The sequence below is a fragment of the Cetorhinus maximus genome, chromosome 13 (genome assembly GCF_964194155.1).
Source record: "Cetorhinus maximus chromosome 13, sCetMax3.hap1.1, whole genome shotgun sequence".
NCBI classification, from domain to species: Eukaryota; Metazoa; Chordata; class Chondrichthyes; order Lamniformes; family Cetorhinidae; genus Cetorhinus; species Cetorhinus maximus.
In genome coordinates, this window is record NC_135891.1 from 89,885,545 (window position 1) to 89,913,423 (window position 27,879).

At 41.6% G+C, this 27,879-nt stretch overlaps 1 protein-coding gene across 2 annotated transcripts; it reads left to right on the forward strand.

Moving 5' to 3' along the window:
- Positions 1–766: 766 nt before the first annotated feature.
- Positions 767–12,004, forward strand: rx1 (retinal homeobox gene 1). Of its 2 annotated transcripts, none has more exons than XM_078555742.1 (4): positions 767–786; positions 4,168–4,445; positions 7,373–7,623; positions 10,754–12,004. In XM_078555742.1, exons 2-4 carry the CDS (start codon positions 4,193–4,195, stop codon positions 11,195–11,197), a joined length of 948 nt encoding a protein of 315 aa, XP_078411868.1. In that variant the 5' UTR covers positions 767–786; positions 4,168–4,192; the 3' UTR covers positions 11,198–12,004. The 2 variants fall into 2 exon arrangements, with proteins under 2 accessions (XP_078411868.1, XP_078411867.1); XM_078555741.1 differs by lacking the exon at positions 767–786 and adding an exon at positions 3,552–3,699.
- The last annotated feature ends 15,875 nt before the right edge of the window (positions 12,005–27,879 follow it).

Consider the following 27,879-nt stretch of genomic DNA (forward strand, 5'->3'; position numbering starts at 1 on the left):
TATATAAAAAAAAACCCCGATGCATTTACGGAGTGTTCATCATATTCTAACAGCCTTCAAAAACTTCACAATCATTTAACTTCCTTTACCGGCTCTCACTTTCCCACACATTGTTCAGAATTCCAACATATTACCAGCCCTGGAACCAGGGCCAATTACAACAGAAAGCGGCGTGTTGGAACTAAAGACTTCATTATACACTTAATCGCTTATTAAATTCTCCTTCAAATTAATTGCAAACACAACTTTGTACTCACAATAAAGTCACTATTATTTCTGGAAGGCTTTTAATTACAGTCGCATAATACAATAATAGAACACAATATCATGCATTCAGAGCCAATGATTCAGGGTGACTGTGAATTATTCTTTTTATTCTTTCATTTAAAATATTCCACCTGCCTTCACAGATCTGTTGAGCTCTAATGTAGGGCGAGAGCAGGAAATTGTCCAGATCTGGGAGAGTTTATCTCGAATATCAATCTAGATCAGAAAGGGGCAAATTAATTTGTATAGGAGGAAAATGAGTTCTTAATTTGTTGGATTCCTCTTTTTTATTTGTGGGATATGAGCATCACTGGCTCGGCCAGCATTTAATACCTAATACCTAATTGCCCTCGGGAAGGTGGTGGTGAGCTGCCTTCTTGAACCTCTGCAGTCCCAGTGGTGTAGGTACATCACAGTGCTGTTAGGAAGGGAGTTCCAGGATTTTGACCCAGCGACAGTGAAGGAACGGCGATATATTTCCAAGTCAGGATGGTGAGTGGCTTGGAGGGGAACTTCCAGGTAATGGTGTTCCTATGTGCTTGCTGCCCTTGTCCTTCTGGATGGTAGTGGTCAGGAGTTTGGAAGGTGCTCGTTTAGAAACTATTTTTGGGCAACATTTTCGAACACCTGTGTGTGTTTAAGTCAGAAGTCCTTTCGTTATAACCTGCAAAGGTCGGATCGGAGGACAGACGGCAATAGACAACACACAACTGCTCCCGTCTGATGGCTATGCGTGGGGATTCATTTTAAGCATGAAATATTATCAGTTTAATTGTTTATCTTAACCCATATACCAAGCGGTAAAGTTTATCCCGATTTTATCAGCGTTATTACCATCTTATGTTGCAGGGGGAATATTTAATGAATGAATTTTATTAACTTGGGATGGAAGTCACCCGTTTTACCCGGGGTGTTGGTGTCTAAGGGGAGGGGGTTACTTTACCCCAAATGTTGGTGTCTAAGGGGAGGGGGTTATTTTACCCCCAGTGTTGGTGCCTAAGGGGAGGGGCTTATTTTACCCTCAGTGTTGGGGTCTTAAGGAGAGGGGGTTATTTTACCCCCAGTGTTGGTATCTAAGGGGAGGGAGTTATTTTACCCCCAGTGTTGGTATCTAAGGGGAGGGGGTTATTTTACCCCGAGTGTTTGGTGTCTAAGGGGAGGGGATTATTTTACCCCCAGTGTTGGTATCTAAGGGGAGGGGGTTATTTTACCCCGAGTGTTTGGTGTCTAAGGGGAGGGGGTTATTTTACCCCCCGTGTTGGTATCTAAGGAGAGGGGGTTATTTTACCCCGAGTGTTGGTATCTAAGGGGAGGGAGTTATTTTACCCCGAGTGTTTGGTGTCTAAGGGGAGGGGGTTATTTTACCCCCAGTGTTGGTATCTAAGGAGAAGGGGTTATTTTACCCCGAGTGTTTGGTGTCTAAGGGGAGGGGATTATTTTACCCCCAGTGTTGGTATCTAAGGGGAGGGGGTTATTTTACCCCGAGTGTTTGGTGTCTAAGGGGAGGGGGTTATTTTACCCCCCGTGTTGGTATCTAAGGAGAGGGGGTTATTTTACCCCGAGTGTTGGTATCTAAGGGGAGGGAGTTATTTTACCCCCAGTGTTGGTGTCTAAGGGGAGGGGGTTATTTTACCCCCAGTGTTGGTATCTAAGGGGAGGGGTTTATTTTACCCCGAGTGTTTGGTGTCTAAGGGGAGGGGGTTATTTTACCCCCAGTGTTGGTATCTAAGGAGAAGGGGTTATTTTACCCCCAGTGTTGGTATCTAAGGGGAGGGGGTTAATTTACCCCGAGTGTTGGTATCCAAGGGGAGGGGGTTAATTTACCCCGCGTGTTGGTATCCAAGGGGAGGGGGTTAATTTACCCCGAGTGTTGGTATCCAAGGGGAGGGGGTTATTTTACCCCCAGTGTTGGTATCTAAGGGGAGGGGTTATTTTACAGTATGCTCCGATCCTGTTTTCAATTTTTCACTGCAGTAGCTTTGTACTAATCGAAGAATTAGTTTGTCTGATTTTTCTTACTAAATTATATAGAAATAACTATAAATACAAGTTTTTTTACGTTTCTCTAGAGTTGTAAAAAGGGAAAGGGGAGCTCTAGCTTGGCGAATCTGAAATGCCTCTCTCCTATTCTGTTTTCCAGCAGCCACAGCATTTTGGTTTTTGTCTGATTTCTTTGGCTGATTTGGATTTTGCTGTTCTCTGATGTTAGACATATCCACTCATCTACGTTTCTCAAATGCATTTCTGTACAGGAGAAATCCTTAACGCTTGGACAAATTTCGTAGCAAGTATCGTCAAATCTGATCTGTAACTAAAAAGTAATTTTTAAAAATTTGTTAACAGGATCGGAGTAAGTTTAAATACCCTCCCAAATCTCCTCGGTTGCTGAGGATGAAAGTTAATATTTACTTACAATCAAAAAAATACAAAATGAAATCTAGCAACCTATGGAGCCGCGATGTTTCGGATCGGAGTTACTTTTTGAGCTAATCCTACATACTATAAAAAATGAGTGAAATTTTATAGAAACTCGAATTGTAACACTTTGCCTACTATTCCAGAAGCATTAAGTGTCCGAATTATTGTACAAATGTGTCAAGCAGATCACCATTGTGTGAAAGCAGGTTGTGGGGAAGTCCTGAAAGAGGGGAAACAGCGAAGGTTAAGCCGCCTTTGTTTTTATTATAAACACTTACTGACTTGTTTCGTATTTCTAGCATTGTCAGTCTTTGTATCAGACTTAAAGCACCGTTTTTCGTTTTTATCTATAACAAGATAGTTTGTTCCATGAGCACGATACAAATAGATACAAGGAAATGCAGACTGCGCTGCACTTTCCGATATGCATTTTAAATGTTAAACATTTCAAATATTGAAAAATGTAGCTTTCTCTCGCTTAAATTGTATTAAATTTAATTAGAGAGGGGCCCCAATCATTTTGTGTTAATGAACGAACTTGAGACTGACATGGAGATGTGGAGGGAGGGAAGGGCACTTATACCCAAACACGAAAGTGTTGTCTCAATATTTGATTCACACCCAAGTCACCAGTTTACAAAGTGAAGGTTTCCGATGGAGATAACAGTTCATTAAGAGAAGCCCTCCTCTCGCATATACAAGTTGAAGCGAACGGTTTGCAGCAATTACTGCATTTATATATAAAAAAATCCTCGTGCCAATCACTGGCAAGAGGATGTCTCGCCTCATAATCAGCCCCACTAATCCTGGGGATTTATTCACCCCCCCACCCCCCCCCCCAACCCAACCACACACACTGTATACCGACATCTGGAAAGCTTAAAAGATTGAGGGACTGCAATTGGGAATGGTGTGGGGAGCCATTGGGAGCTATAACTGAGAGCAGGGGGACGCTTTCCCGGAACTCCTGCACAACTGTGGAAGGCTTCAGGTTGTGTTTTCATCTAACTGGAGGTAAATATTTTCCCATTTTTTTTGAGACTTTATTGGTTGCTTTTGAGATCCCCTCCCGGCCTGCTAATATTTTTACACTGAAGAAAAAATGCCTGTTACATTATGAATTTGTTAACTGGCGCGACTGGGAACTTCCAACGCTTTAAATTCAGAGTTTCTGCTAATTTTTGTAAATCGTTTATTTCTTATTTCGTCGTGGTTTGGGTCATTTTTACAACAAAAAAGTTTTTATTTATATAATATATATTTATTTATGCATATATTATATATGATGTGTTTACATTTGTTGTTTTAAGCAATAATGCGTCTTCAAAGCTTTCCAAGTCTGTACTTGTATTGTAACTTTTTAAAGAAATACGATTGGATTTCCTTTGAACATTGTGTTTTGCAGCAGAATTGTAAACCAAGTGTTTGCAAAGATTTCTTTTCTCTTTTTTTTATTCGCTTTGTGATTTGTGTTTTCTGAAGCCCGGATGCGTCGTTCGGGGCTGAAATGAACGCCCTGGACGAGAGTTGCCTGTCGCCCCGCAGCTTCCACGAAATGGTTAAGAGCCCAGGCGCCTGCTCGCGAGTTCACAGCATCGACGTGATCCTGGGATTTGCGAAGGATCAATCCCTGCTCAGCTCCTCACCCCTCACTTCCAAATCCCTTCAAGAGCAGGGGGAGCCCCAGCAGACTGACTGCTACAACCACATCCCTGGCCTCGGGCTCCAGGAGGTGACAGATCGGCCTCACACTTTGGACGGTAAGATACACCTTGACCGAAAGCTCCAATTTTCCCTTCAACTTTAGGTTGCTGATTTTTTTTTTGGTGGAAGCGGCGCAAAAGGAAATAAATACCTCAAGCTTTATCAGCATTCAAATTTAATCAGTTGTACAAAAATCACTTTGGAAGTAAAAGTAATATAAATCAGCAAAATCATAAATAGAACCAAAATTCAATACAGTTAACAAACTGTAGCAGTGCTGAACATTCTGACCTGTTGTGCGCTGCCACAGGTAGTTTAAATACAGATACATTCCCAGAAAGTTTTCGATCTGGTCGTTATATTCATTTCCCCATTATGTATCTAGATACTTCACGTTACAATGGGAGACCTTGTAATCACATCTTTTCTTATAAACTTTCTTTTTAGTCAAGACCCGGGAAACATAATATAATTAAACACAATATAATTATTAACTAAATACAATATAAATTAGTTCTAGTAATAACGCAATCCATTCACTTCTTGGCTTTAAAGGTTATTAAGTATATTCATGCAATTTAAAAATTGCACTATAGCTTGGAATTTTCTAATACTTTCAGAGACAAAATGGAACTTGAATTATTCTGTCATTTGGGCGCCCAGTTTCCCTGAAATTGGCGGGATTAAGGAATGGTTTCTAATGGAGGAAAGTGCTATTTCATGGACTGGTTTAAGAGAAGTTTGTCAGGTCCCGACCAGGAGTCACCTCTCGCCGTAAAACCAGAACTTTGAAGAGAAATAATCTTCCGCATTAACACTCTTAGCGGCATGTTATTAAATGGAATCCCAGTCATTGCACGACTTTATCAAATCTGGATGAAGAGCTAATTTTCCATTGACACAGCCCCGATGGGTAACCTGCTCCATAAACACCTCTCCTGGGAATATTTCAGTGGGGGGTGTGCGGACTCCCCGCATTAAATGATTCTGTTGACTTGCCTCTTCTCGCCTTTTTGCCATGAGTATCTCGGAATTCGGAACTATTCACGCCAAATTACTTAGTTAAAGTCTAGAAATACAGAAACAAGCACAGAAATAGAGGCGGTCTCATTCTCCAGGATGCAATTCCTCAGCATCCGATCCAAGCTCGATAACTAAACGGCTTCTCATTTACCTGTTCTGTTTAAACTGAGCAAGTAGACCTGCTTGTTTTACATTTGTTGGGGCGCGCACTGTGAATTGGGATTCTCCTCCCCCCCCCTTAAAACTCGGTGATCACATTTGCAAGGAGGTATAGGGAGATCTCACGGAATTGTCTACCCGGAGACTGTGTCCAGATTTATCCAGGCCATAATATCACGCAATTGGTTAACGAATCCATGCAAACGTCCCCCTCACAAACCAGCTTCAGAGATCCACATTCATTGTCAAAACTTTCTTTTATTGAGTTTCGCTGAAATTAATTCCCCTTCTAATACAATCAATTTCATGATTCTGTTCATAATGTCTCAGTACCTTCCATAAACTTAACATTTTGGAATATTTTGTTGACCTTTTTTGTTATGTTATTTGTTCTTATCATTTTTTGAGTTTTTTTGTCTCGGTTTTTTTTTATAACGCTTTGCTCCATCGGTTGAATTCGTTTGTCTCTTTAACAAACCAGCATTTTAACCCATCTCTCAGAAACATTGCTGAGTTGCAGTTTCACGGCCAGTGAATTGCTTCCATGTCAAGGGACCGATACAGAAGCGCAAGAATGTGGGGGGCGGGCGGAGGCGTTGGTGGGAGGGGAGAGACAGAGGGGGGTCTGGGGATAACAGGGCATCGAGGCGCTCCAAATCCGCTAGGTCCGTCTTGAGTGTGTTGGTGTCAGGGCGCTGGAGATCCGGAGATCATAAGAATTAGGAGCAAGAGTAGGCCATTTGGCCCTTCGAACCTGCTCTGCCATTTTATAAGAGCATGGCTGATCGGATGGTGGCCCTAACTCCTCTTTCCTGCCTGCCTCCCGTTAACCCTTGACTCCCTGGTCAATCCAAAATCTGTCTAACTCAGCCTTGAATATATTCAATGGTCCAATCCCACTGCTCTCTGCAGAAGAGAGTTCCAAAGACTAATGACCCTCCGAGAGGAAACAAAAATCCTCCTCATCTCAGTCTTAAATGGGAGACTTTTTAAAACTGTGCCTCTTAGTTTGAGATGAGGGGAAACATTCTCTCAGCATTCACCCTGTCAACGAGATTGCTTCTTACTCTTCTAAACTCCAATGAGTATAGGCCCAGCCTGTTCAATCTTTCCTCATAAAACAAACCTATCATCGTAGGAAATTAGCCTAGTGAACCTTCTCTGAATTGCTTCCAATGCAGGATTATCCCACCTTAAGTAAGGAGACCAAAACTGTACACAGCAGTGTAGATGTGGTCTCACCAATGCCCTGTGCAAGAGATAAGGAATTCAAGGCTTCTGCTTCTGCTTTGCGACTCACAATCACCCCATGCCCTTAAAGAAAGTCCCAGTTTAAATAGTTGAATTAAATACAAATTAACTGGGATGGGAAGCCAGGTGAGTTGTGTAGGGAATAGACCCTGAAGGAAAGTTGTGCTCAAACAGTTTCAATTAGATATTTAAAAAATGCACAAAATGTTGAGCTGCGGTTATTATATTCCCAGCAAAATGACAAATTTGAAATCAAACAAAACATTGCAGAGTGAAATGTGGAAGTTCAGAATGGCCTCCTTCTGTACTGTATCAATTTATGATTCTAATTAAACATAGGATAAATGTGCAAAAAATTTTAAGGAGCTGCTTTGTGTTTAAGATTTTAATACCATCGTTATCTGTTATTTGTAACTCTGCTGCAGAACTGAGAGGGAATTTGTGATTTGGTCTCAATTGGTGAAATCGCCGCTTCTTGCTGAAGCAAGTTTGATCTTTAAACTTTGGGAAATGTTTTCTGTCATTTTAATGTTTTGTTTGCCCTCCTCAGACTCCAGGGTTTTTTTGAACAAATGTGGAGAGGATCTCAGTGAGCTCACCAGCGGTACAGAGAGCGAGGAGAAAGCCGACCAGAAAATGGACGAGGAGCCACCCAAGAAAAAGCACAGGAGAAACCGAACTACCTTCACCACCTACCAGCTCCATGAACTGGAGAGAGCCTTCGAGAAATCCCACTACCCTGATGTGTACAGCAGAGAGGAGCTAGCCATGAAGGTCAACCTCCCTGAGGTCCGGGTCCAGGTGAGACAGCGTTAAAGTGAAGCAGAGGAGTGGGGATAAGTAAATAGAGAAGGATTGAGGTGCTGAGCAGTCAAAGAGCATGTCAGAGAATTGAGAAAATAAAGAAAAAAATATTAACTATATAGGGATATGGAGAGAGGGACGGATGGAGAAAAATGAACAGAAAGAAAAGAAATGTAACAGATTTAGAGGAAAAAAGACGGGACACAGAAAAGTAACAGAAGGAGAAAACGAGAGAGAAAGCAGTGAAAAAGAAATAATGACAATCCAGTAAACAATGAGAGATGATATACAGGCAGACAAAATCTAGAAAGAAGGAGGATAGCTGAGGGAGATTATAGTGGAAGAGAACCAGGAATGAGAACACTGAGGGTGGAAATTTGTTAGAAGTGAAAAAGACAAATATAGCTACAGCAGACTGAGCGAACAAAACATCTGTATAGATAGAAAATGCACAGAGAAAAAAGGGAGGAAATAGAGCTAGAGGAAGGGAGAAAAATAAGAGACAAGAGAAAATCATATAAAACAGAGAGAAGTAGAATGAAAATGAGAAAGCAGAGTGTGAGAAAACACACAAAGAACAGAACCAAAGCAATAAAACAGAGAGACAGAAATAGCAAAACAAAAGAATCAAACTGTTACACAAGGAAAAAGTAGGAAATGAAACAATATGCAAGAGTGAAAATAGAGAGACAGGGGAAACAGGGATAGTGAATGGGCAGACCTTATATAATCAAATGGTCAATTATCTCTTTGCTGTTTTGGGACCTTGCTGTTTGCACATTGGTTGATGTGTTTCCCAACACTGACTATGCTCCAAAAGTACTTAATTGGCTTTGGCGTATTGGAAAAGAAGCACTGGAAATTCTATTTTCAACATTGGATACTACTTATGGCAGCATTCAACAGACATTTAGTGTTGCTAAGGGAGGTGAGATGACCAAGGAAAGAAAATAAAGGGCCGAGGTCGGAAGACAAATGGATGCGAGAAAAATAGATTGTCAAATTAGCCAATTAGTGGATTCTACCAGTGGAAATTGGAGACTTTTACGACAATTTCTCAGATTGCCTGCCCCTTTAAGCATCTGCAGGGGACGGTCTTGCCTCAGCCGCCATGTCCCATTCTACAGCCGCAAGCTCCCAAATGTCGGCAGAAATTCTGCCTGGAGCCTGCCAAAAAACTTAAGGCTGCCCCAAGAAGTGGGGTCAGTGATGAATTATATGGTCTGCTCCGTACACTACAGATTGGATGGGACCTAGCCAATTGTTTGTGCTTACACATAAACAACAACCACTTGAGCGACCAACTGGACGGTGGTCAATAAGCATTGAAGTGGACCCCAGCAGACGTCTGCACCTTCAGGAGAAGGGGCGAGGGGGGATTTGTGCCCGGGAACACTTAATTTATGAGTAATAGAAGCAGAAGAGAACAGCCTTCTTCAATCGGTTGTGGATTATCTTTCTGACTCCTCTTGAATATTATAACTACAGGAAATGATTAAAAAATGTAATTATGTTCAACAAATATACATTCTGGTTCTTCTCTGCATAAACTGCCTCAATATTTTGGTGCTGGTAGTTTTGTCTCTGCTTGAAGTCTAATCCAGTTGCTCTCCTGCCTAATGACTCTATGACCTAAACCAGTGGCAGGTGAAAGGAGGGAATTTTCTCCGTTAATTGTTCAGATATCTTTGGCAAGGATGAACATTTCGGTTCATCGCAATTAGGAATGGCCAACCTTCCTGTTTTAGAAAGCTGCTGTTAACCTCAGGCACTCTCACTGGCCCAGGGTGATAGGACCCAACCCTATCGCTCGATGCCCACCCCTATTTTCAAATGATACAATCAATTTTCATTATATTATTTGAAATTGAATGAAACCCATTAACACAAATCCCCGTCATGTCACAGTGAACATGTCCTTTATGAGGCCATATGTTGGGTGGATCTAAAGCCATAAAATATTCATTCTATTGAAGTGTGCGCTCTGGGTAATTAAATCCAAATTGGACAGTTTTCCTTGTATTACAGTGGCTGTTTCCCCAGTGATACAGTGGGTGAGGCAGCCTATGGCATTCTGATAAATCAACAGACCCAATGCTGCCAGTTCAAGATCTGCCATGTTAATCTCAGCTAGGACACTGAGGAGCTACAATTAGCCTCAGCACTTCTGAGCTAAGGATAGAACCATTGAAGTTGACATCACAGACAGAGACCATTCTGCCCATTGTGTGACTCTTTGTGAAAGCAATCCAAACTAATCTCACTGCCAACACTCTCCCTTATATCCTGCTTTGTTTTTTCCTATAAAAGATGAAATGATCTCTGTCTCAGCCACTTCCTGTGACAAAGTATTTCATATTCCAACCCTCCATGTAAAGAGATTTTGCCTGACCAGACTTCTAATTTTCTTAGTGGGAATTTTAAATTGCTGACCTCTTGTTGCTAAGTCTCCAACTAACTATATTAAAACTCTTCATAATTTTAAAGATTCCCAGTATCTCAAGTCTCTTCCCAAAACTATAGTTTCCCATTCCATCATCCTGGTGAGTCTATGCTTTACACTCTTTATGTACTTAATGCCCTTTCTATAATGGGGCATTCAAAGCTGCACCCATTATTCTAACCATGGCCCAACCGATATTATGTACAAATTCATCATTACTTCTTTACACCGGTACTCTGTGTCCTATTTATAAAATCCAAAGTTCTGTTGTGGCTTTGTTCAGCAGCACTTGCCCTTTTAGAGAGTTATATATTTCAACCTCTTGGTCTCTTTGTTCAAGCATGTCCTTCAGTGTCTTTCTGTTAATTGAATCCAGAAAACCAGCCAGTGTTTTCACTTTATGTCACTATCTACTGACTTCTAAAGGAAATAGGTGTGGGGCTGGGGTACCAGCTGAAGATCAGCTGTTTTGCCCCCATTATGGAAACTGGCAATTGGGAGCAGTCCTGTGAGGGAAGCCAGTGCCCAGGTAACTGTACCTCAACGTGAATCAGAACTTTCAGGGGAGGAGAGCAGAAAATTTTGCGATGGGGGGACATTGTGCATGGAGGGAGTGTAAGCTAGTATGTGCATTATATATTCTGTACAAATCATCCCTTCAAAATGTTTTTTTTTAAATCACAGGTATGGTTTCAAAATAGGAGAGCAAAGTGGAGGAGACAAGAGAAGATAGAAGCTAGCACAATGAAATTGCATGATTCTCCCATGTTGTCCTTCAGTAGACCACCGATGCCCTCCAGTGTTGGACACATGAGCAATTCCCTTCCACTGGATCCTTGGCTGACATCTCCCATCTCTAATGCAACCTCTATCCACAGTATACCCGGCTTCATGGGGGCACCTCAAGGCTTACAGACCAGCTATTCAGGTCACACGTTCTTAAATTCTCCACCACCGATGGCCCAGACAATGCAGTCCATGGGACCTCCACCCTACCAATGTGCGACAACATTTGTGGACAAATATCCTTTGGAAGACGTAGACCAGAGAAGTTCCAGCATTGCTTCCTTAAGGATGAAAGCCAAGGAGCATATTCAGTCTATTGACAAAAGCTGGCAACCCATCTGATGGAAAGTTACCAGCTATGGACAGACTGTTAATGAACAATTTCTTGGTTGGCATGGCAATATGATGACAGCCTTCAGTTCCAAAATAACTTCAACCATCATGAGTCAATAGTCACGACATCAAATGCCTGGATCTTAAAGGCCACCACTGTAACCTGGGATATGATTAAGCTACAAATTTTGACTGGTTTTAGTTACAAGCCAAAGGATCAATTTTATCTTTTGATTAATAAGGTGACACTCCAGTGCTAAGGGGAGAATATAAAGACACCACTGCTTGCTATGCTTTTCCACCATCATGAAGCTACAGCAAAATTTTGTCTTCCATTATTGTCCCAATGTAGATCTATTGAATCTTGTAGACAATGTGCAATTTTAAAAAATATTATTGAGGAACCTAGGTGAAGCGGCAAGGCCCACAGTGCAGGACACCACCAAGGTTGTAAAGAGTAGAAGAAAAAACACAAAATAGTGGTTAGCTGATGCCAAGCTTAGGTTATTAAAGCTAGTAGAATTTTGGATGCAAGGAAGATGAGGAGTTCCACAGTTTTCAGATCCTGGAAGAGAATGAATAGCAGTAGGAGATGGTGCGATGAATCTTGATTTCAACACAGTGATGCTGTAGAGAGGATCAATGTGGTCTTTTGTTTCTTGTTGTCTTAAAGATTACCTTCTTAAAAAAGACTACATTGCTGTTAAATAGTTATTTGAAAAGAACTGTCAACTTTAGCAAGCAAAAATTGTGTACAGTACTTCCTCATTGGGTCTAACATTTGATTTCTTATGAATAAATTTTATCTGAATCTCATGTGAAGAATGTTCTAGAATATTGATCAATGATATGTAATCTTCTGTCAAATCTGAGTCGAAGTTCAGTTTATTGAACACTGCTACAATGAAAATGTGTCAGTTGGATCTCTTGTGCACATCTTAGTACTTCTCATGTATTTTGCAACTTTTTTTTAGTCTGAGTGTTTGTGCTGATCAGAGTGAGGAGTGTTGGCGTTGGGGAATAGAATACATTCCCATCCAAGCACCCATTGTCAGTGTCAAGCATTACGAGTTCAAATACAGAGCAGTTAGATCTAATCAAACACTCTCAGGTCATGTTAGCATAGTTCTGATATGGAGTAAAACATGATCTACATTAGGAACATCTGTGTGTTAATTCCATTTATCCACCCTTGCTGTATATCCTTTGATACTCTCAAACAGGATCTCCTGTCACAACTATGTTCTTTAAAAGGGAAATGGTAATTGGGCCTGGAATTTTTGATGTTTAATCCATGTTTAAATGAAATATGTAGGAAATGTCCTATGAAAAAATATGCATTGCTGCAAGCAGTGGCTGGGACAGTGAACAAGCATATGGATCCACAGGCTAGAGTTGCCAATCCTCTAGAATTAGCCAGGAGTACCCAGGAATTAAAGATTAATCGTGGATGTTGTTGCGCAAAACCCAGGAAAACATTATAGAAGCCTTGAAAACAAAATGATCTGTTGGAATGCTCTTTGAATTCTTTCATTTATTAATTATAAACAATATCAGAGATGGGGAGAAAAGCTATTTGAATGGGTGAGGCTATCGGGGGAAGTCATGTAATGAAACTTCCAGGAATATTTCCAACCAAAGTTGGCAACCCAAATCCAGGCCCTTTACACTAGAAGCTTGCAAAGCATCATAAGAACATAAGAAATAAGAGCAGGAGTGGACCATCCAGTTCCTATTCTCTAATATTAATGACCCAACTGGCATTGTTGTGAGAGTAATGGGACTCAACTTCTACAGAATCTCCTAACTTTCTGTTTAGTTACTGTTTGAAAATAAAACCATGGGGTGGGATTTCCCCACCGATAGCCAGAGGTATTCAGGTCTGTGACTTCCAACAGAAGCGATGGCAGGTAAAGTAAACCAGGGGCAGGTGAGCACAGAGGTCAGGGTCTCTGTTCTGAGTTTCTAGGAGCTCTTAAATAAAACTTGAAATCACAGAAAGGGAATCTAACTGCCTCAGAAATCTGCTTCATTGTGTAAAGACTTGCATTTATATAACACTTTTCATGACTAATGCATATCTCGAAGCAGTTTACAGCCAATGAGGTACTTTTGAAGTCTACTTACCAAAACAAGGGAAGATTTCACAAAGCAGTAACCAGTAGTAGTATCAGGTAAAGTCCTGTGCTTTAAATCCCGTACAAGATCATCAGGATAATTTACATTGGCTGTGACTGGAAGCCAGACCAACTAGAACATAGCATGTCTGCCATCACATTGAATCTGGTCACTGAGTAAGTCAGTGTCACAATATAAACAGATTGTATAACACAGCAAATAACTTCTGCATTGTTAAGTACATACCTTTAATATTTCCTAGTGGTGTGAGAATAGACCTTAGTTTTGCTTGACTACCATTGGGGATTTGGGAATGTTTACACATAATTTTCCTTCAGGAGGTTAAAAGGGGGGTTGGAGCTGGTGGTGGGAGAAGATGAATTTGAGGTGTGGACCAAGATTAAATGTATAGGTAAAGTCCATGATAGGGAAAGAGTACATGGGCTGTAAGAGATTAATTGGGTGGGTTGAGTCTGCGTTAGAAACATGGATCTACAAATCTCTCCCCAAAAATTGATCTCTAACACTTCATTTGATGCATATTCCAGCAATTTGGTGGAAACTTTTCAATATATGTAAATAATATATGATGTATAAAACATACAATACAATGAAATAGTGCACTGAGGCCTTGAGCTCAACAAGAGGAAGAAGAACAGAACCAAACACATCGATGCTACCGAAGTGGAAAGGTTTCTGGAGAATGTATAGCTACAGGAACCGACAGTCAGTGCGCTGGTGCCTGTCCTTCATTGGCATAATTCTAATTAAAAGAAAGATCTCATTAATAGTAAAGGAACATTGAAGTCTCTACCGATCAACATAATTCTGTGGTCAGGTCAACCCTCAGTCAGCCCACTGACAACCAGCCAGCAACCAACAGGAGAAGCAGGGAAATCAGGAGTGAGGAGGGAGGGGGTGAGAGAGAAACTGGGAGGAGGGGGAACAGCTACCAGAATTGGGGTGGTGGGGGGGGGTGGGGGTGTTATTTTATGAGACATTTGATTCAGTTAAGTAAACTATCTCAAGGAAGAATCAAACATGCCTGGAAACATGCTTTTTTGTAAATAATTTCTTCTCTCCCTCCTCCCAAAGTTGCAGATGTGTGGTGAATAGTGATGCCCTTGTGGTGGATAGCCTGGCATCAAGTGCCTGGCTCATGTATGAAGGTGAGGAGAAAGCTGCCAATATTTGTGGAGGATGGAGGGAGTTACTTGAATTGGGGTGGAGGAGGAGGAGGAATATCAACAGAGTGATAGGCTGTCTACCTAACTCATGGGGAGAGTTGTCAGAATTGAGGGGAGGCGGGGGGAGAAGAGAGGTTGGTACAGTTAGCAGTATTGTTCCTCTTGCCTCCCATGACATTTAATTCAGAAACTTGCTGTCAAAGGATCACAGTCTCAGGATATGGGGTAGGCCATTTAGGACTGAGATGAGGAGAAACTTCTTCACTCAGAGGGTGGTGATCCTGTGGAATTCTCTAGCTCAGAGGCCAGGTCACTGAATATATTTAAGAAGGAAATAAATAGATTTCTGGACTCTAAAGGCATCAAAGGGAATGGGGAGAGTGCGGGAGTACAATTTGGAGATAGAGGCTCAGCCATGATCATATTGAATGGTGGAGCAGGCTCGAAGGGATGAATGACCTACTCCTGCTCCTATTTTCTATGTTTCTAAAGATGACTCCCAGCACTGCAGCCTCTCCCACTCTGAATTCTGGCAGAACATCTTGCCATCCCTGAGGTAAACACCCCTGCATTTATAGCCACCAAAAAAAGTAAGCATACGCTTCCCACTAAAAATTAACTTATTATATAATGTATATACTCTCAACAACATATACAACAATGTATACCATCAACTACCTATACCCATGTACCCAGGTATACTCTTCATTATACCTCTGAATATCGCACACTAAAACATTATTCTTTAATGCAAAGCAGCTTGTGGAGTCAACCACCAGAATGAACATCAGCCAATGTAATCCTAAGAGGAGAGGGAAGGAGAGACTGGAAGTTACATCATGGGCTATGTTTGTCACAGGACTATTTCGGTACAAATGTGATCCTCACCTGTACAAAATTCCTGTCTATGTTATTAATCCATTAACATTCACATCAAAACAGCTGGAATAGGAATTCATTTCCTATTTTATCCATCAACAAAGGTGAACAAAAAAAGAGCTGGAATGATCTGTAGGGCTGATGGAAGGAAGGGGACAAGCTGCTCAAAACCAACATACTGTTGTGCAGCCATTTTGAACAAGACGTGCACTCCTATAACTGAGCAAAACATCCAAGACAGCTTCACATGGTGGGGGCAAATCAAACACTGTAAATGGAAAAGACAATTCCCAGCCAAAGGTAGAGGCTGAGGAAACAAAAAAAAAGCTGGAAAAACTCAGCAGGTCTGACAGCATCTGCGGAGAGAAACACATTTGACGTTTTGAGTCCATATGATTCTTCATCAGAACTAAAGAAATATAGAAATATGGTGAAATATAAGCTGGTAGAAGGGGGGTGGGACAGGTAGAGCTGGATAGAGGGCCAGTGATAGGTGGAGGCAAAGAAGAGATTGCCAAAGATGTCGTAGACAAAAGGACAAAGGGATGTTGATGGTGGTATATTATCTAAGGAATGTACTAATGGTGACATTAAGGGTAGAAAGCAGGACGAGCAAGTGACAGATGGCCCTAGTGGGGGTGGGGTGGGGGGAAGGGATCGAAATGGGCTAAAAAGTGGAGATAAAACGATAGATTTAAAAATAGGTGGGAAAAGAAACGTATATTTTAAATATATAAATTATGGGAAAAGGGGGATCGGAAAGGGGGTGGGGATGGAGGAGAGAGTTCATGATCTGAAGTTGTTGAACTCAATGTTAAGTCCAGAAGGCTGTAAAGTGCCTAATCAGAAGATGAGGTGCCATTCCTCCAGTTTGCGTTGAGCTTCACTGGAACTTTGCAGCAGGCCAAGGATGGACATGTGGGCTTGAGAGCAGGGTGGTGTGTTGAAATGGCAAGTGACAGGGAGGTCTGGGTCATGCTTGCAGACAGACCGAAGGTGTTCCGCAAAGCGGTCATCCAGTCTGCGTTTGGTCTCTCCAATGTAGAGGAGACAATGTAGAGACTGAGGAGCCTTTTGAGAGTGGGAGTAATGCAGAGGTATTTAGGAAAAAAATTCCAAAATTTCAACTCTTTTTTAATCTCTATCAGACACTGAGCAGCTCACCGGTGTATTTCCAGCATTTTCTGTTGTTATCTTAGGTACCCACCATTCACAATGTTCCATTCATTCGTCCACTATTACCAACATAACATTAAGAAATGTTCAGAAGAAGAGTCATTTATGACTTGAAATGTTAACTCTGTTTCTCTCTCCACAGATGCTGCCAGACCTACTGAGTTTTTCCTGAACTTTCTGTTTCTATAACATTAAGAAACATTACTTCCTATCTCCTTTTGAAAGTGTCAGTCAATTGTCCAGGGTTAATGAATCATTGTATGCCCACTCCATGCCTGTAATTCTTTTTACTGAAAGTGTTGGAATAACAGCACATCATGTTGCACACAACGCTTTGTGTTTTGTTTCCTTTTAACATTGTCCCTTCACCACAGGAACAGAAACGAGTTGAGTTGAAAACTTTTACACAGACGATGTGGGTTTTCATGCAGCTGTCAGAAGCAGGCAGGCTCCAATCACTCAGCATGGCAGGGGGCTGGCAGTTCACTGGGCAGAGCTGCTTTAATTGTGGGGATTCGCCCTGCTTCAGCACATGTTGAACTGAAGAAGTTAAAATGGCCAGATCTATTAGAAAACTTCTCAGGGTTTGCCTCAACAGTTTGACACCACGCTGGAGGAGAGAGAACCTGAGAACCAGAACTCAATGGACAAATGTTCTGTAGCTTTTAATATTCATTTTCTTCCCTCCTCACCTGAGGGCACTTACTCTAGCCGAGTGTTGCTGTTTGAGACCAGTCACCCTTGGGTGCCTTGCCCAAGGATGATTGATACCAAAATTCATACCTAGAGAGTGAATGTTAGCAGGTTATTCAGGATTTTATCTTGTGCCTTTCATGACTCCAGGGCACCCTAAAGCACTTTGCAACCAATAAATACTTATTCAAATATAGTCATTGTAATGTAGGAAACAAGGCAGCCAATTTGTGCACAGCAAGGTCCAACAAATAGCAATGTGATAATGTGTTTTCCTGTGTTGGCTAAAGGATAAATATTGGCCATGACACCAGAGAGAACTCCCCTGGCTTTCATTGAAAAGTGCCATGGGATCTTTCACATTCACTTGAGAGGGCAGGCAGGGCATCAGTTTAACATTTCCTCCAAAACACCGCACCTCCAACTGTGCAGCACTCCATTACTACTGCAGTGGACTGTTCGCCTGGATTCTGTATTCAAGTGTTTGGACTGGGTCTTGAACTCACACTCTTTTTCCCTCAGAAGTGAGCGAGACACCACTGAGTCACATCTGAAAGTTAAATCATGGCGATTCACACACAGGCCCAATCCCTCCCTCCCATTCATATTTTCACACACATGCACACGGACATGAGCACGCACATGCACCCACACTTTCCAGTAGGATGGGAACTGTGATCAGGAACCAATGTTTCTCACCCTAACGCTGTGATGCACTGAAGTTAGTGTTGCCTTTGATAATTCAAAACCTTTCATGATGTCTATTTTTAAGCAGTGTGCAACATTTCACAGTTGTCAGTATTAAAAAAGAAAATATGAATAAATCAATGAGATGAATAATCAGACCTTCTGATTTTGATTGGGAAGGATATTGGTCAGGGCACATCCCTGCTCCTTTTTAAGTTGTGTTAGGAGATATTTTATTTTCACCCAAATGAACTGAGGCACTGTCTGCCTAATATCTCATTTGTAAAGTGGTACCTTTGACAATGCAGCACTCCAAATCTCCTTAAGATTTCAGCCTAGATTGCATGCTCAAGTCCTGCTTAGGCCTTCTGACTCTGAGGTAAGAACATGACCAATTGAGCCAAGCTGTTGACACTCATCTGCCATTTATCTCCCTCTAGTTGCAGACAGATCTAAATCCATCTAAAGACCTTTAGCTGCATCTGTTGTCTCAGGTGTCCCTTGGCTAAGTCTGCTCACTTGCTTTTGGAACCTGTAGGCAGAAAACTATAAATGGCCACTAGGAAGTGTGCTAGAACAGAAGCAGAACAATGTCATACACTGGTCCTTTTAGCCACTGATTCCTGTCAGTCTATTGCACAGTGCATTAGATGGCATGGCAATAAGAAGGGGCAATGCAATCAGATTCAGCAAGATTTATTGTTTTTATTTAACTGTGTCAGTAGATGGCAGACGTGTTCCAATGTGGATAAGTGCAAAAATAACTAAGATGAAGCAAAAAAAGAAACACCAGAGGAAGAATATGCGAAAGGGAACAGTGGGGTAATGTGGGGATCAGAAGATTTAAGCGTTATTTAGTGTGTTAAAAGAAACAATAAGATAGTCTGATTAGGAGAGAAATCTAGGAGCTTTAGTGCTAAGAAAGTACTAGCACTGTAATTGGCTGTAGCAAAACTGGAAAAATAAATTACTGGGTTATATCAGTGAGAGGACAGAGACAATCAAAAGGAGGTTGTATTGTTGCTGTATATGAGGTATTGGTCTGACCCGACCTGGAGCACTGTTTGCAGCTCTGGGCATCTCATCGAAGATTCTCACCTTTGACAGAGAGAAGCAATGAAGATGACTGTGGGTTAATAACAGGATGCCATTGAAGAGGATGGAGTGCAAAATGAATTTAGGAAGCACTTAGTTATATCTCTGATATAACTAAGTGCTTCCCTGAGAAGGGAGTGAGGGACATCGGAGAAGGTAGATAAAATAGGATTATGATAAATCAAGAATGGATACATATTCCCAAGCCATTTTATGAGACATCTGATTTAATTAAGTGAACTATCCCAAGGGTGGATCAAACATATCTAGCAACATGCTTTTTTGTAAATATTTGCTTCTCTCCCTCCTCCCAAAGTTGCAGATATGTGATAAATAGTTCATTGGTATTTTTAGTAACAAAATAGTATGATAAAGGGTTTAAATTTAATTTAGCAAATTTAAAAAATACTTTTGACATCTTATCTTTGCAGAGTGCCGAAAGAATGTACTTTATTAATCCAGTATCATCAGCACTTTTATTCACAAAATAGTATGACCAAGGGTTTAAATTTAACAGATTTCAAAAATGCTTTTGTCGTCTTACCTTACTTTTAAGACCTGCAATTACATTTGGGTGCTTACAGACTCAGGGTGATAGTGTTGCTGTTCGTTAACTTGCATTTATATAGCATCCTTCACAACCTCAGGGCATCCCACAGCGCTTTACAGCCAATGAAACTATTGAAATGTAGTCACTGTGCTAATGTTGGAAATATGGCAGCCAATTTCCATGCAGTCAGCCCCCACAAACAGCAATATAATAATGAGCCAATAATCTGTTTTTAGTGATGTTGATTGTTAAGGTGGTTAATTACCCATCTAAGAGAAGTTGGAGAAATTATGGAGCTGCATCAAATTGACCCAACTGAAATGTGTTCCCTGCTTCTCTAAGGTACTCACAGAGCATTTATGTCTAAGGATCGCTGATAAATCAAATTGGATTGTAGGGCAGGTGTAAACCTGCCCTCCATTGTAAACCTGCCCTCCATTGCATCCGTTGTACTGTCCTCCTGTACAATCTTTTGTTTTTATTTCCCCAAATTCCTATTTCTCTGCCTTGTGAACACTTCCTTCTTTGCTCTACGCTTTCCAGGTGTTTATCCTGCTTTTGAAAATAAAACGTTCCCAGGTTATTCTGTCTGTCCTTACTTTTTAGGATGATTTTTCCTCCATCTGTTTATCGTCTTCATATGTAATATATTTAATTCAAAACTTGTCACTTTTAATTTAATCAATAGAATTATTCATCTTTGGATGCATCCTCTCTGCCAGGCGGACATCTTTCAAAAGGTTTGTTTTAAATTTGTTTTGTTTCCCCTCCTAACTTTTGTTTCAGGGACAAAGCCCATTCTGTTCCAAGCTCCTGAAAAGCTCAGAATCCCCTTTCTAATTAGAGAGAGTGCAAACTGAAGTAGCTTTTTTTTCCGCTTGTTACTCCCCTATAGGCAGTTCAGGACCTGCTGATTCATTAGGGACAATTAAGTCTCTAACTAGTAATTAATCGCATAATCGATTCCCTGAGTCCCACTAATGGGAATGGCTTCAAATTAACTGCCCAACTCACAGAGAACTACATCTGAGCAAAGATAATAGAGCAACGAGCGGAATTAATTGAGATTGAGTTTGATTAAAATACACTTTGAATAGGCACTGAGTTTTCACATGACATGATTCCTGCAGTGGAGCTTTTCTGGCGCCAAGTTTGCACAGGTCGCCATCTGAGTAGTTGCACCAAGACCTAATCCCATTCAGAGAACAAAGAGACCTGTATGGGATGGGAAGAGGGTTAGAAAAAAGTGCCTCTGTGTTTTAAATTGAAAGAAAATGCGAATACACACAGATCAGAAGCCAATTTCACGAAGTGAATACATGCCATTCACCAGGTACCTGCTTCTTAAATAAATATTGGTGTCACCTGGAGACTCCAGAGGTGCTGACGCTGGTTTCTGTTTGAGGGACACATGAGACATAATCATTAATCTCAGTGTCAAGGAGATAGAGAGGGGAACAAGTCAACCAGTGACCTCTTGCCGGAAGTACTTATGTGTGAATATGACCTGAGGACAGGATCAGGTTTAATTGTGATGGCTGAATACTCTGCTGATTTCATTGTCGGAGCTTGGGGTGGGCTTCACAGGGCTGCAGGAACTCATTGAATGTACCCCAGTAAGAGAGAATGAATGAAGTAATTCCATTGCTGCCATTTACTGAGTTATTCTGTTTTCTTATTAGTTGGAAATATTATTGCAGTCAGTGTTCCTGGGTTAGGGAGACCAGCCAGGTTAGACTACCACACCCCACTACAACCCCCACTGCAGTGAGGGTCAGCGCCTGGGGAACATATTCTTCAATAAGAGTCATACCCATGGAAACAAGAATCAGTGAGATTCAGCCCCAGGGAAACTGTACCCCAACAGGAGTCAACATGCAGGAGACCATTGTCTATTAGAGCCATTGCCCAGAGGTCAGTGCCCCAGCAAGATTAAGGGCCTCAGGACATGAATTCCAGCAAGATTTAGCACTCCAGGAATTCGATTCCAGGAAGGGTCAGTGCCTGGGAACTGTATCCCAGAAAAAGTAAGAATCTTAGGAATTGTACCCCAGCCAGGGAATTGTATTGCAACAAGAGTCAGTATCCCAGGAACTGTAACGCAGCAAGAGTCAGTATCCCAGGAACTGTAACCCAGTAACAGTCAGTATCTGAGGAACTGTAACCCAGCAAGAGTCAGTATCTGAGGAACTGTAACCCAGCAAGAGTCAGTATCTGAGGAACTGTAACCCAGCAAGAGTCAGTATCTGAGGAACTGTAACCCAGCAAGAGTCAGTATCCGAGGAACTGTAACCCAGTAACAGTCAGTATCTGAGGAACTGTAACCCAGCAAGAGTCAGTATCTGAGGAACTGTAACCCAGTAACAGTCAGTATCTGAGGAACTGTAACCCAGCAAGAGTCAGTATCTGAGGAACTGTAACCCAGCAAGAGTCAGTATCTGAGGAACTGTAACCCAGCAAGAGTCAGTATCCGAGGAACTGTAACCCAGCAAGAGTCAGTATCCGAGGAACTGTAACCCAGTAACAGTCAGTATCTGAGGAACTGTAACCCAGCAAGAGTCAGTATCTGAGGAACTGTAACCCAGCAAGAGTCAGTATCCGAGGAACTGTAACCCAGCAAGAGTCAGTATCCGAGGAACTGTAACCCAGTAACAGTCAGTATCTGAGGAACTGTAACCCAGCAAGAGTCAGTATCTGAGGAACTGTAACCTAGCAAGAGTCAGTATCCGAGGAACAGTAACCCAGCAAGAATCTGCCATTGGGGCACTGTATCCCAGTAATAGTCAAGTACCAGGGAACTGTAAGATAAAAGCAAAATACTGTGGATGTTGGAAATCTGCAACAAAAACAAAAATAGCTGGAAAAACTCAGCAGGTCTGTTGAACATTGAGTTCAACAACTTCAGATTATGAACTCTCTCCTCCATCCCCACCCCCTTTCCGATCCCTCTTTTTCCAATTATTTATAATTTTTAAACATATATTTTTTAAATATATTTTTCTCTTCCCACCTATTTCTATTATTTTAAAATTTATTTCCATCCACTGTTTTATCTCCACCTTTTAGCCTATTTCAATCCCTTCCCCCCACCCCACCCTCACTAGGGCTATCTGTCACTTGCTTGTCCTGCTTTCTACCCTTAATGTCACCAATAGCACATTTCTTAGCTAATATCATCACCATCCACACCCCTTTGTCCTTTTGTTTATGACATCTTTGGCAATCTCTTCTTTGCCTCCACCTATCACTGGCCCTCTATCCAGCTCTACCTGTCCCACCCCCCTCAACCAGCTTATATTTCACCTCATTTCTATTTTTCCTTAGCTCTGATGAAGAGTCATACGGACCTGAACGTTAACTGTATTCCTCTTCGCATATGCTTCAGACCTGCTGAGTTTTTCCAGCTATTTTTGTTTTTGTACCAGGGAACTGTACTCTACTAACAGTCACTATACCATAAACGTAGCCCAGCAACAACCAATGGCTTCAGGAGAGGGGAAGAAAGTCAGAAATGAAAAACATTAAAAGTGAAAAACATTTATTTCAGGCTGCAATAATGATTTGAAGTTTATTTAAAATAAATTTGAGTTTTCATTGAACAGTGCAGATGCTGAACTGAAAGGAACACTATTTTTTGTTGTAACTTTTTAGGTAAACCCATGGTTCATTCTGGTCTCTGCCTTGTTCCACAGAAGTACTGAAGAATATAACTAGCAGCTGCAAAAAAAAAAAAAAATTGTTTAGTGACAGGCCTCCACAATTTACCACATCTTCTGCTATATCTGTCAGACCCACCTGCAGAAAGATTCATCGGTGGGGCTGCAACTTCCTTTCCAATAGTAGATAAAAGAGAAACACAAGTAATTTTTAGAAGGTGATGGCAGGGGAAGGCTAAGTAGCTGCTGGGTTAGACGCTAGCCTTTGACCACGAGATAAATTCCTGGCCAGGTTGATGGGATTAAAAGGTATATTTATAACCCAGCCTTTATGTTGAAGGTAACTCTTGATTTCGAGCAGAGTCAGACAGCAGCTGCTGGTTTTCATGACAGAAAGATCTGTTTTGCACAGTATAACTCTAGTCTCTCAGAGTTCAAGTGCCCAGGTTCAATGTGCAGTACTGATTTCAAGAAACAGATTCTGCTGAGGTTCCACATGTACAGTGGGTGAAACCACAATTCCATGGAGATGTTGAGTACTGTGGTCAATGGGTGGTGGAGGACTGGTGTATGCCCTTAATATGATCAGGGAGAGAGTGTGTACCCATAAGAACACAAGAACACAAGAAATAGGATCAGGAGTAGACCTCGTGGCCCATCAAGGCTGCTCCGTCATTCAATATGATGATGGCTGACCTTGGGCTTCAACTCCATTTTCTCACCTGTTCCTCCGCCCATACCTATGTAATTGGCTTTGTTTACGTTTAAGCTTCTTGTTTGTGATTTGAGTACGTCACGTTCAAACTTAACCTCAAATTGAATAGTATTATGATCACTATTTCCCAGTGTCTTTTACTCTGAGATTACTAATTAGCCCTGCTTCATTGCACAATGTCAGTTTTTTTTTTATTCACTCAAGGGATGTGAGCTTTGCTGGCTAGGCCAGCATTTATTGCCCATCCCTAACTGCCTTTGAGAAGGTGGTGGTGAGCTGCCTTCTTGAGCCGCTGCAGTCCCTGTGTTGTAGGTACTCTCACAGTGCTGTTAGGGAGAGAGTTCCAGGAGTTTGACCCAGTGACAGTGAAGGAACAGCGATATATTCCAAAGTCAGGATGGTGAGTGGCTTGGGGGTATCTTCCAAGTGGTGGTATTCCCATGTATCTGCTGCCCATGTTCTTCTCGATGATAGTGGTTGTGGGTTTGGAAGGTGCTGTCTCAGGAGCCTTGGTGAGTTTCTGCAGTGCATCTTGTAGTTGGTACACACTGCTGCTACTGTGCGAGGTGGTGGAGGGGGTGAATGTTTGTGGATGTGATGCCAATCAAGTGGGCTGCTTTGTCAAGCTTCTTCAGTGTTGTTGGGGCTGCACTCATCCAAGCAATTGAAGGGTATTCCATCATACTCCTTACTTGTGCCTTGTAGATTATGGACAGGCTTTGGTGAGTTGAGGTGAATTACTCACCACAGAATTCCTAGCCTCTGACCTGCTCTTGCAGCCACAGTATTTATAGTCCAGTTCAGTTTCTGGTCAATGGTAAACACCAGGATATTGATTTAAAGTTGATAGCTTTATCCCTAGTCGGATCCACAATGCATTGCTCCAAGAAACTGTCATGAAAACATTCCACAAACTGATCTTCTAAACCACTCTTGCCAATTTGGTTGCCCCAGTCTAAATGAAGATTGAAGTCCCCCACAATTGTTACATTGCCTTTATTATAAGCTCCAACAGTTAATTGGTTAATTCTCTGTCCAATGGTATAACTAACTACTCTTAGGGCGCCTATAAACTACTCCTATCTGTGTTTTCTGATTCCTGCTGTTCCTAATTTCCACCCATACTGATTCTACTTCATAATCTTCTAAGGCCAGATCCTTTCTCACTAATGTTCTTATGTCACCTTTTACTATCAGGGCTACCCTGCCTTTCCAAAATATAGTGTCCCCTGGAATATTTAGTTCCCAACCTTGATCACTTTGTAACTATGCCTTTGTAATGGTGATTAGATCTAAACCATTTACCTCAATTTGTGCCACTAGTTCATCTATCTTATTGCAGGTGTTTCATGCATTCAGATAAAGAATTTTTAATTTCATTAACTTTGAAGAAGAGTCTTATGGACTTGAAACATTAACTCTGTTTCTCTCACCATAGATGCTGTCAGACCTGCTGAGTTTTTCCAGCATTTGTTTTTATTATCTTTAATTTCATTTATTTACTTCTACCCCCTGCAATGACTTTACTCACTCACGTGCAATTGTTGTTAAACTCTGTCCCTCCCTATCTCCCTGTTTTTAATGACATCGGCGGAGTGTTCTGATGCCTCAACCTTTCTCTTTCGATTTCTAAATCTCTGTTCAAATTGAACCACTCCCTCCCAGCCCACCTGTTAGGTCAAAGCCCTGTCCACAGCCCTGGTTATATGATTGGCCATGACACTGGTCCCAGCCAAGTTCTAGTGGAGCCCATCTCCATGGAATAGCTCACTCTCCCCTGAGTACAGTCATAGTAATGTTGGGCACGGTATAATTCAGGAAATTAGAGATGCATGTAACGTGGGTAACACAGTAATAATGGGCGACTTCAATTTACACATAGACTGGGTTAACCTAATCAGCACTAATGCTGTGGAAGATGAATTCCTGGAGTGTGTATGGGATGAATTTCTGGAGCAGTATGTTGAAGGGGATCGGGCTATTTTGGATTTAGCATTATGTAATGAGAAAGGGCTAATTAATAACCTTGCTGTAAAGGAGCCTTTGGGTAATAGTGAATATAATATGATAGAATTTCACTTTAAGTTTGAATGTGGTATATAGTTCATTCTGAAACTAGGGTCTTAAATCTGAACAAAGGAAACTATGAAGGTATGAGGGGAAAGTTGGCTATGGTGGATTGGGGAAATACACAAAAAGATTTGACGGTAGACAGGCAATGACCAGTATTTAAAGAAGTACTACATGCTCTACAACAGATATACATTCTGCGAAGGCACAAACACCCAATGGGAAAGGTGAATCGGACTGTGGCTAACAAAAGAAGTTAAAGATTGCATTAGATCAAAGGAAGAGGCTTATAAGGATGCCAGAAACAGTGGTAAGCCTGAGGATTGGGGGCAATTTAGAACCTAGCAAAGGATGACCAAGAAACTGATAAAGATGGGTAAAAGAGAATATGAATGCAGACTAGCGAGGAGCATAAAGACGAACTGTAAAAGCTTCTTTAGGTATGTGAAAAGGAAAAGATTATCGAAGACAAATGTGGGCCCATTACAGGTGAGGACAGGAGAATTTATAGTGGAGGACAGGGAAATGGTGGAGAAACTAAACAATTACTTTGTGTCTGCCTTCACGGAAGAAGATACAGAAAATCTCCCAGAAATGCTAGGCAACCAAGAGACTTGTGAAACTGAGACACTGAAAGAAATTAATATTAGTAAAGAGGCAGTACTTGGAAAAGTTAGTTGGATTGAAGGTTGATAAAACCCCTGGGCTAGGTGAGCTTCAACCCAGAGTTCTGAAGGATGTGGCTGTATAGATATTGAATTTTGAAAGATAACCACCAATTCACACTAAGTTCTGGAAAGGTTCCTGCGGACTGGAAAGTAGCAAATGTAACCCCATTATTTAAGAAGGGAGGAAGAGGGAGAATGGAGAACTATAGACCCATTAGTTTGACATTAGTAGCAGGGAAAATGTTAGAATCTATTATAAAGGATGTGGTAACTGGACACTTGGAAATTAATGGCAAAATTGGGCAGAGTCAACATGGATTTATAAAAGGGAAATAATATTTTTTGTCCATGGAACGTGAGCATTGCTGGATCGGCCAGCATTTATTGTCCATCCCTAATTGCCCTTGATCAGAGGCATTTAAGAGTCAACCACATTGCAATGGATCGGGAGTCACATGTAGGCCACGGTTCCAAACCTGGGTCCCCAGGGCATTACCCTGGGTCTCTGGAATACTAGTCCAGTGACAATACCACTATGTCACTACCTCCCCCTCACCAATAGGCCAAGAATCAAAACCACTTCTTTCCACACTATTCTGAGCCATGCGTTTAATTCTCGAATCTGTTTGACCCTATGCCAATTGGCATGTGGTTCAGGTAACATTCCAAAGATGATCACCTCTGATGTTTTGCATTTTAATTTGGAACCTAACTCCTCAAATTCTCTTAGCAGAACATCATTGCTGGTTCTACCCATGTTGTTGGCTCCCACATGGACCATGGAAACTGGATCCTCCCCCTCCCACTACAAGTTCATCTCCAGCTGTGAGGATATGTCCTTAACCCTGGCACTGGTAGTCAATCTTCAGAGCTCCTGGGGTCACAGCTGCAGAGAACAGTATTCATCCCCATGATTATACTGTCTCCTATCACTACCACATTCTTCTTTGCTCTCCCCATTTGAATGGCATCCTTCATCTTGGTCCATCGCCAGTCCACTCATCCACCTTGCAGTCCTTCTCCTCAAACACACAGGTAGCAATCATCATGTACTTGTTGACAAAGTCAGGGGCTGAGGCTCCTCCATCATTACAGGCTGATTCCCTATACCTGCCTGATTCAAAGTCACATCCTCTCGTCCCCGACCATTCACCAACTCTAAAGTTCTGCCTAACCTGAGGGGTGGACTTCCTTCTG

Bases quoted from the DNA above. Each gene is read 5' to 3' on its own strand.
- rx1 (XM_078555742.1), top strand. From the start codon at position 4,193: ATGAACGCCCTGGACGAGAGTTGCCTGTCGCCCCGCAGCTTCCACGAA. The intron at 4,446-7,372 runs GTAAGATACACC...TGCCCTCCTCAG, and splicing joins TCGGCCTCACACTTTGGACG to ACTCCAGGGTTTTTTTGAAC. The intron at 7,624-10,753 runs GTGAGACAGCGT...TTTAAATCACAG, and splicing joins TCCCTGAGGTCCGGGTCCAG to GTATGGTTTCAAAATAGGAG.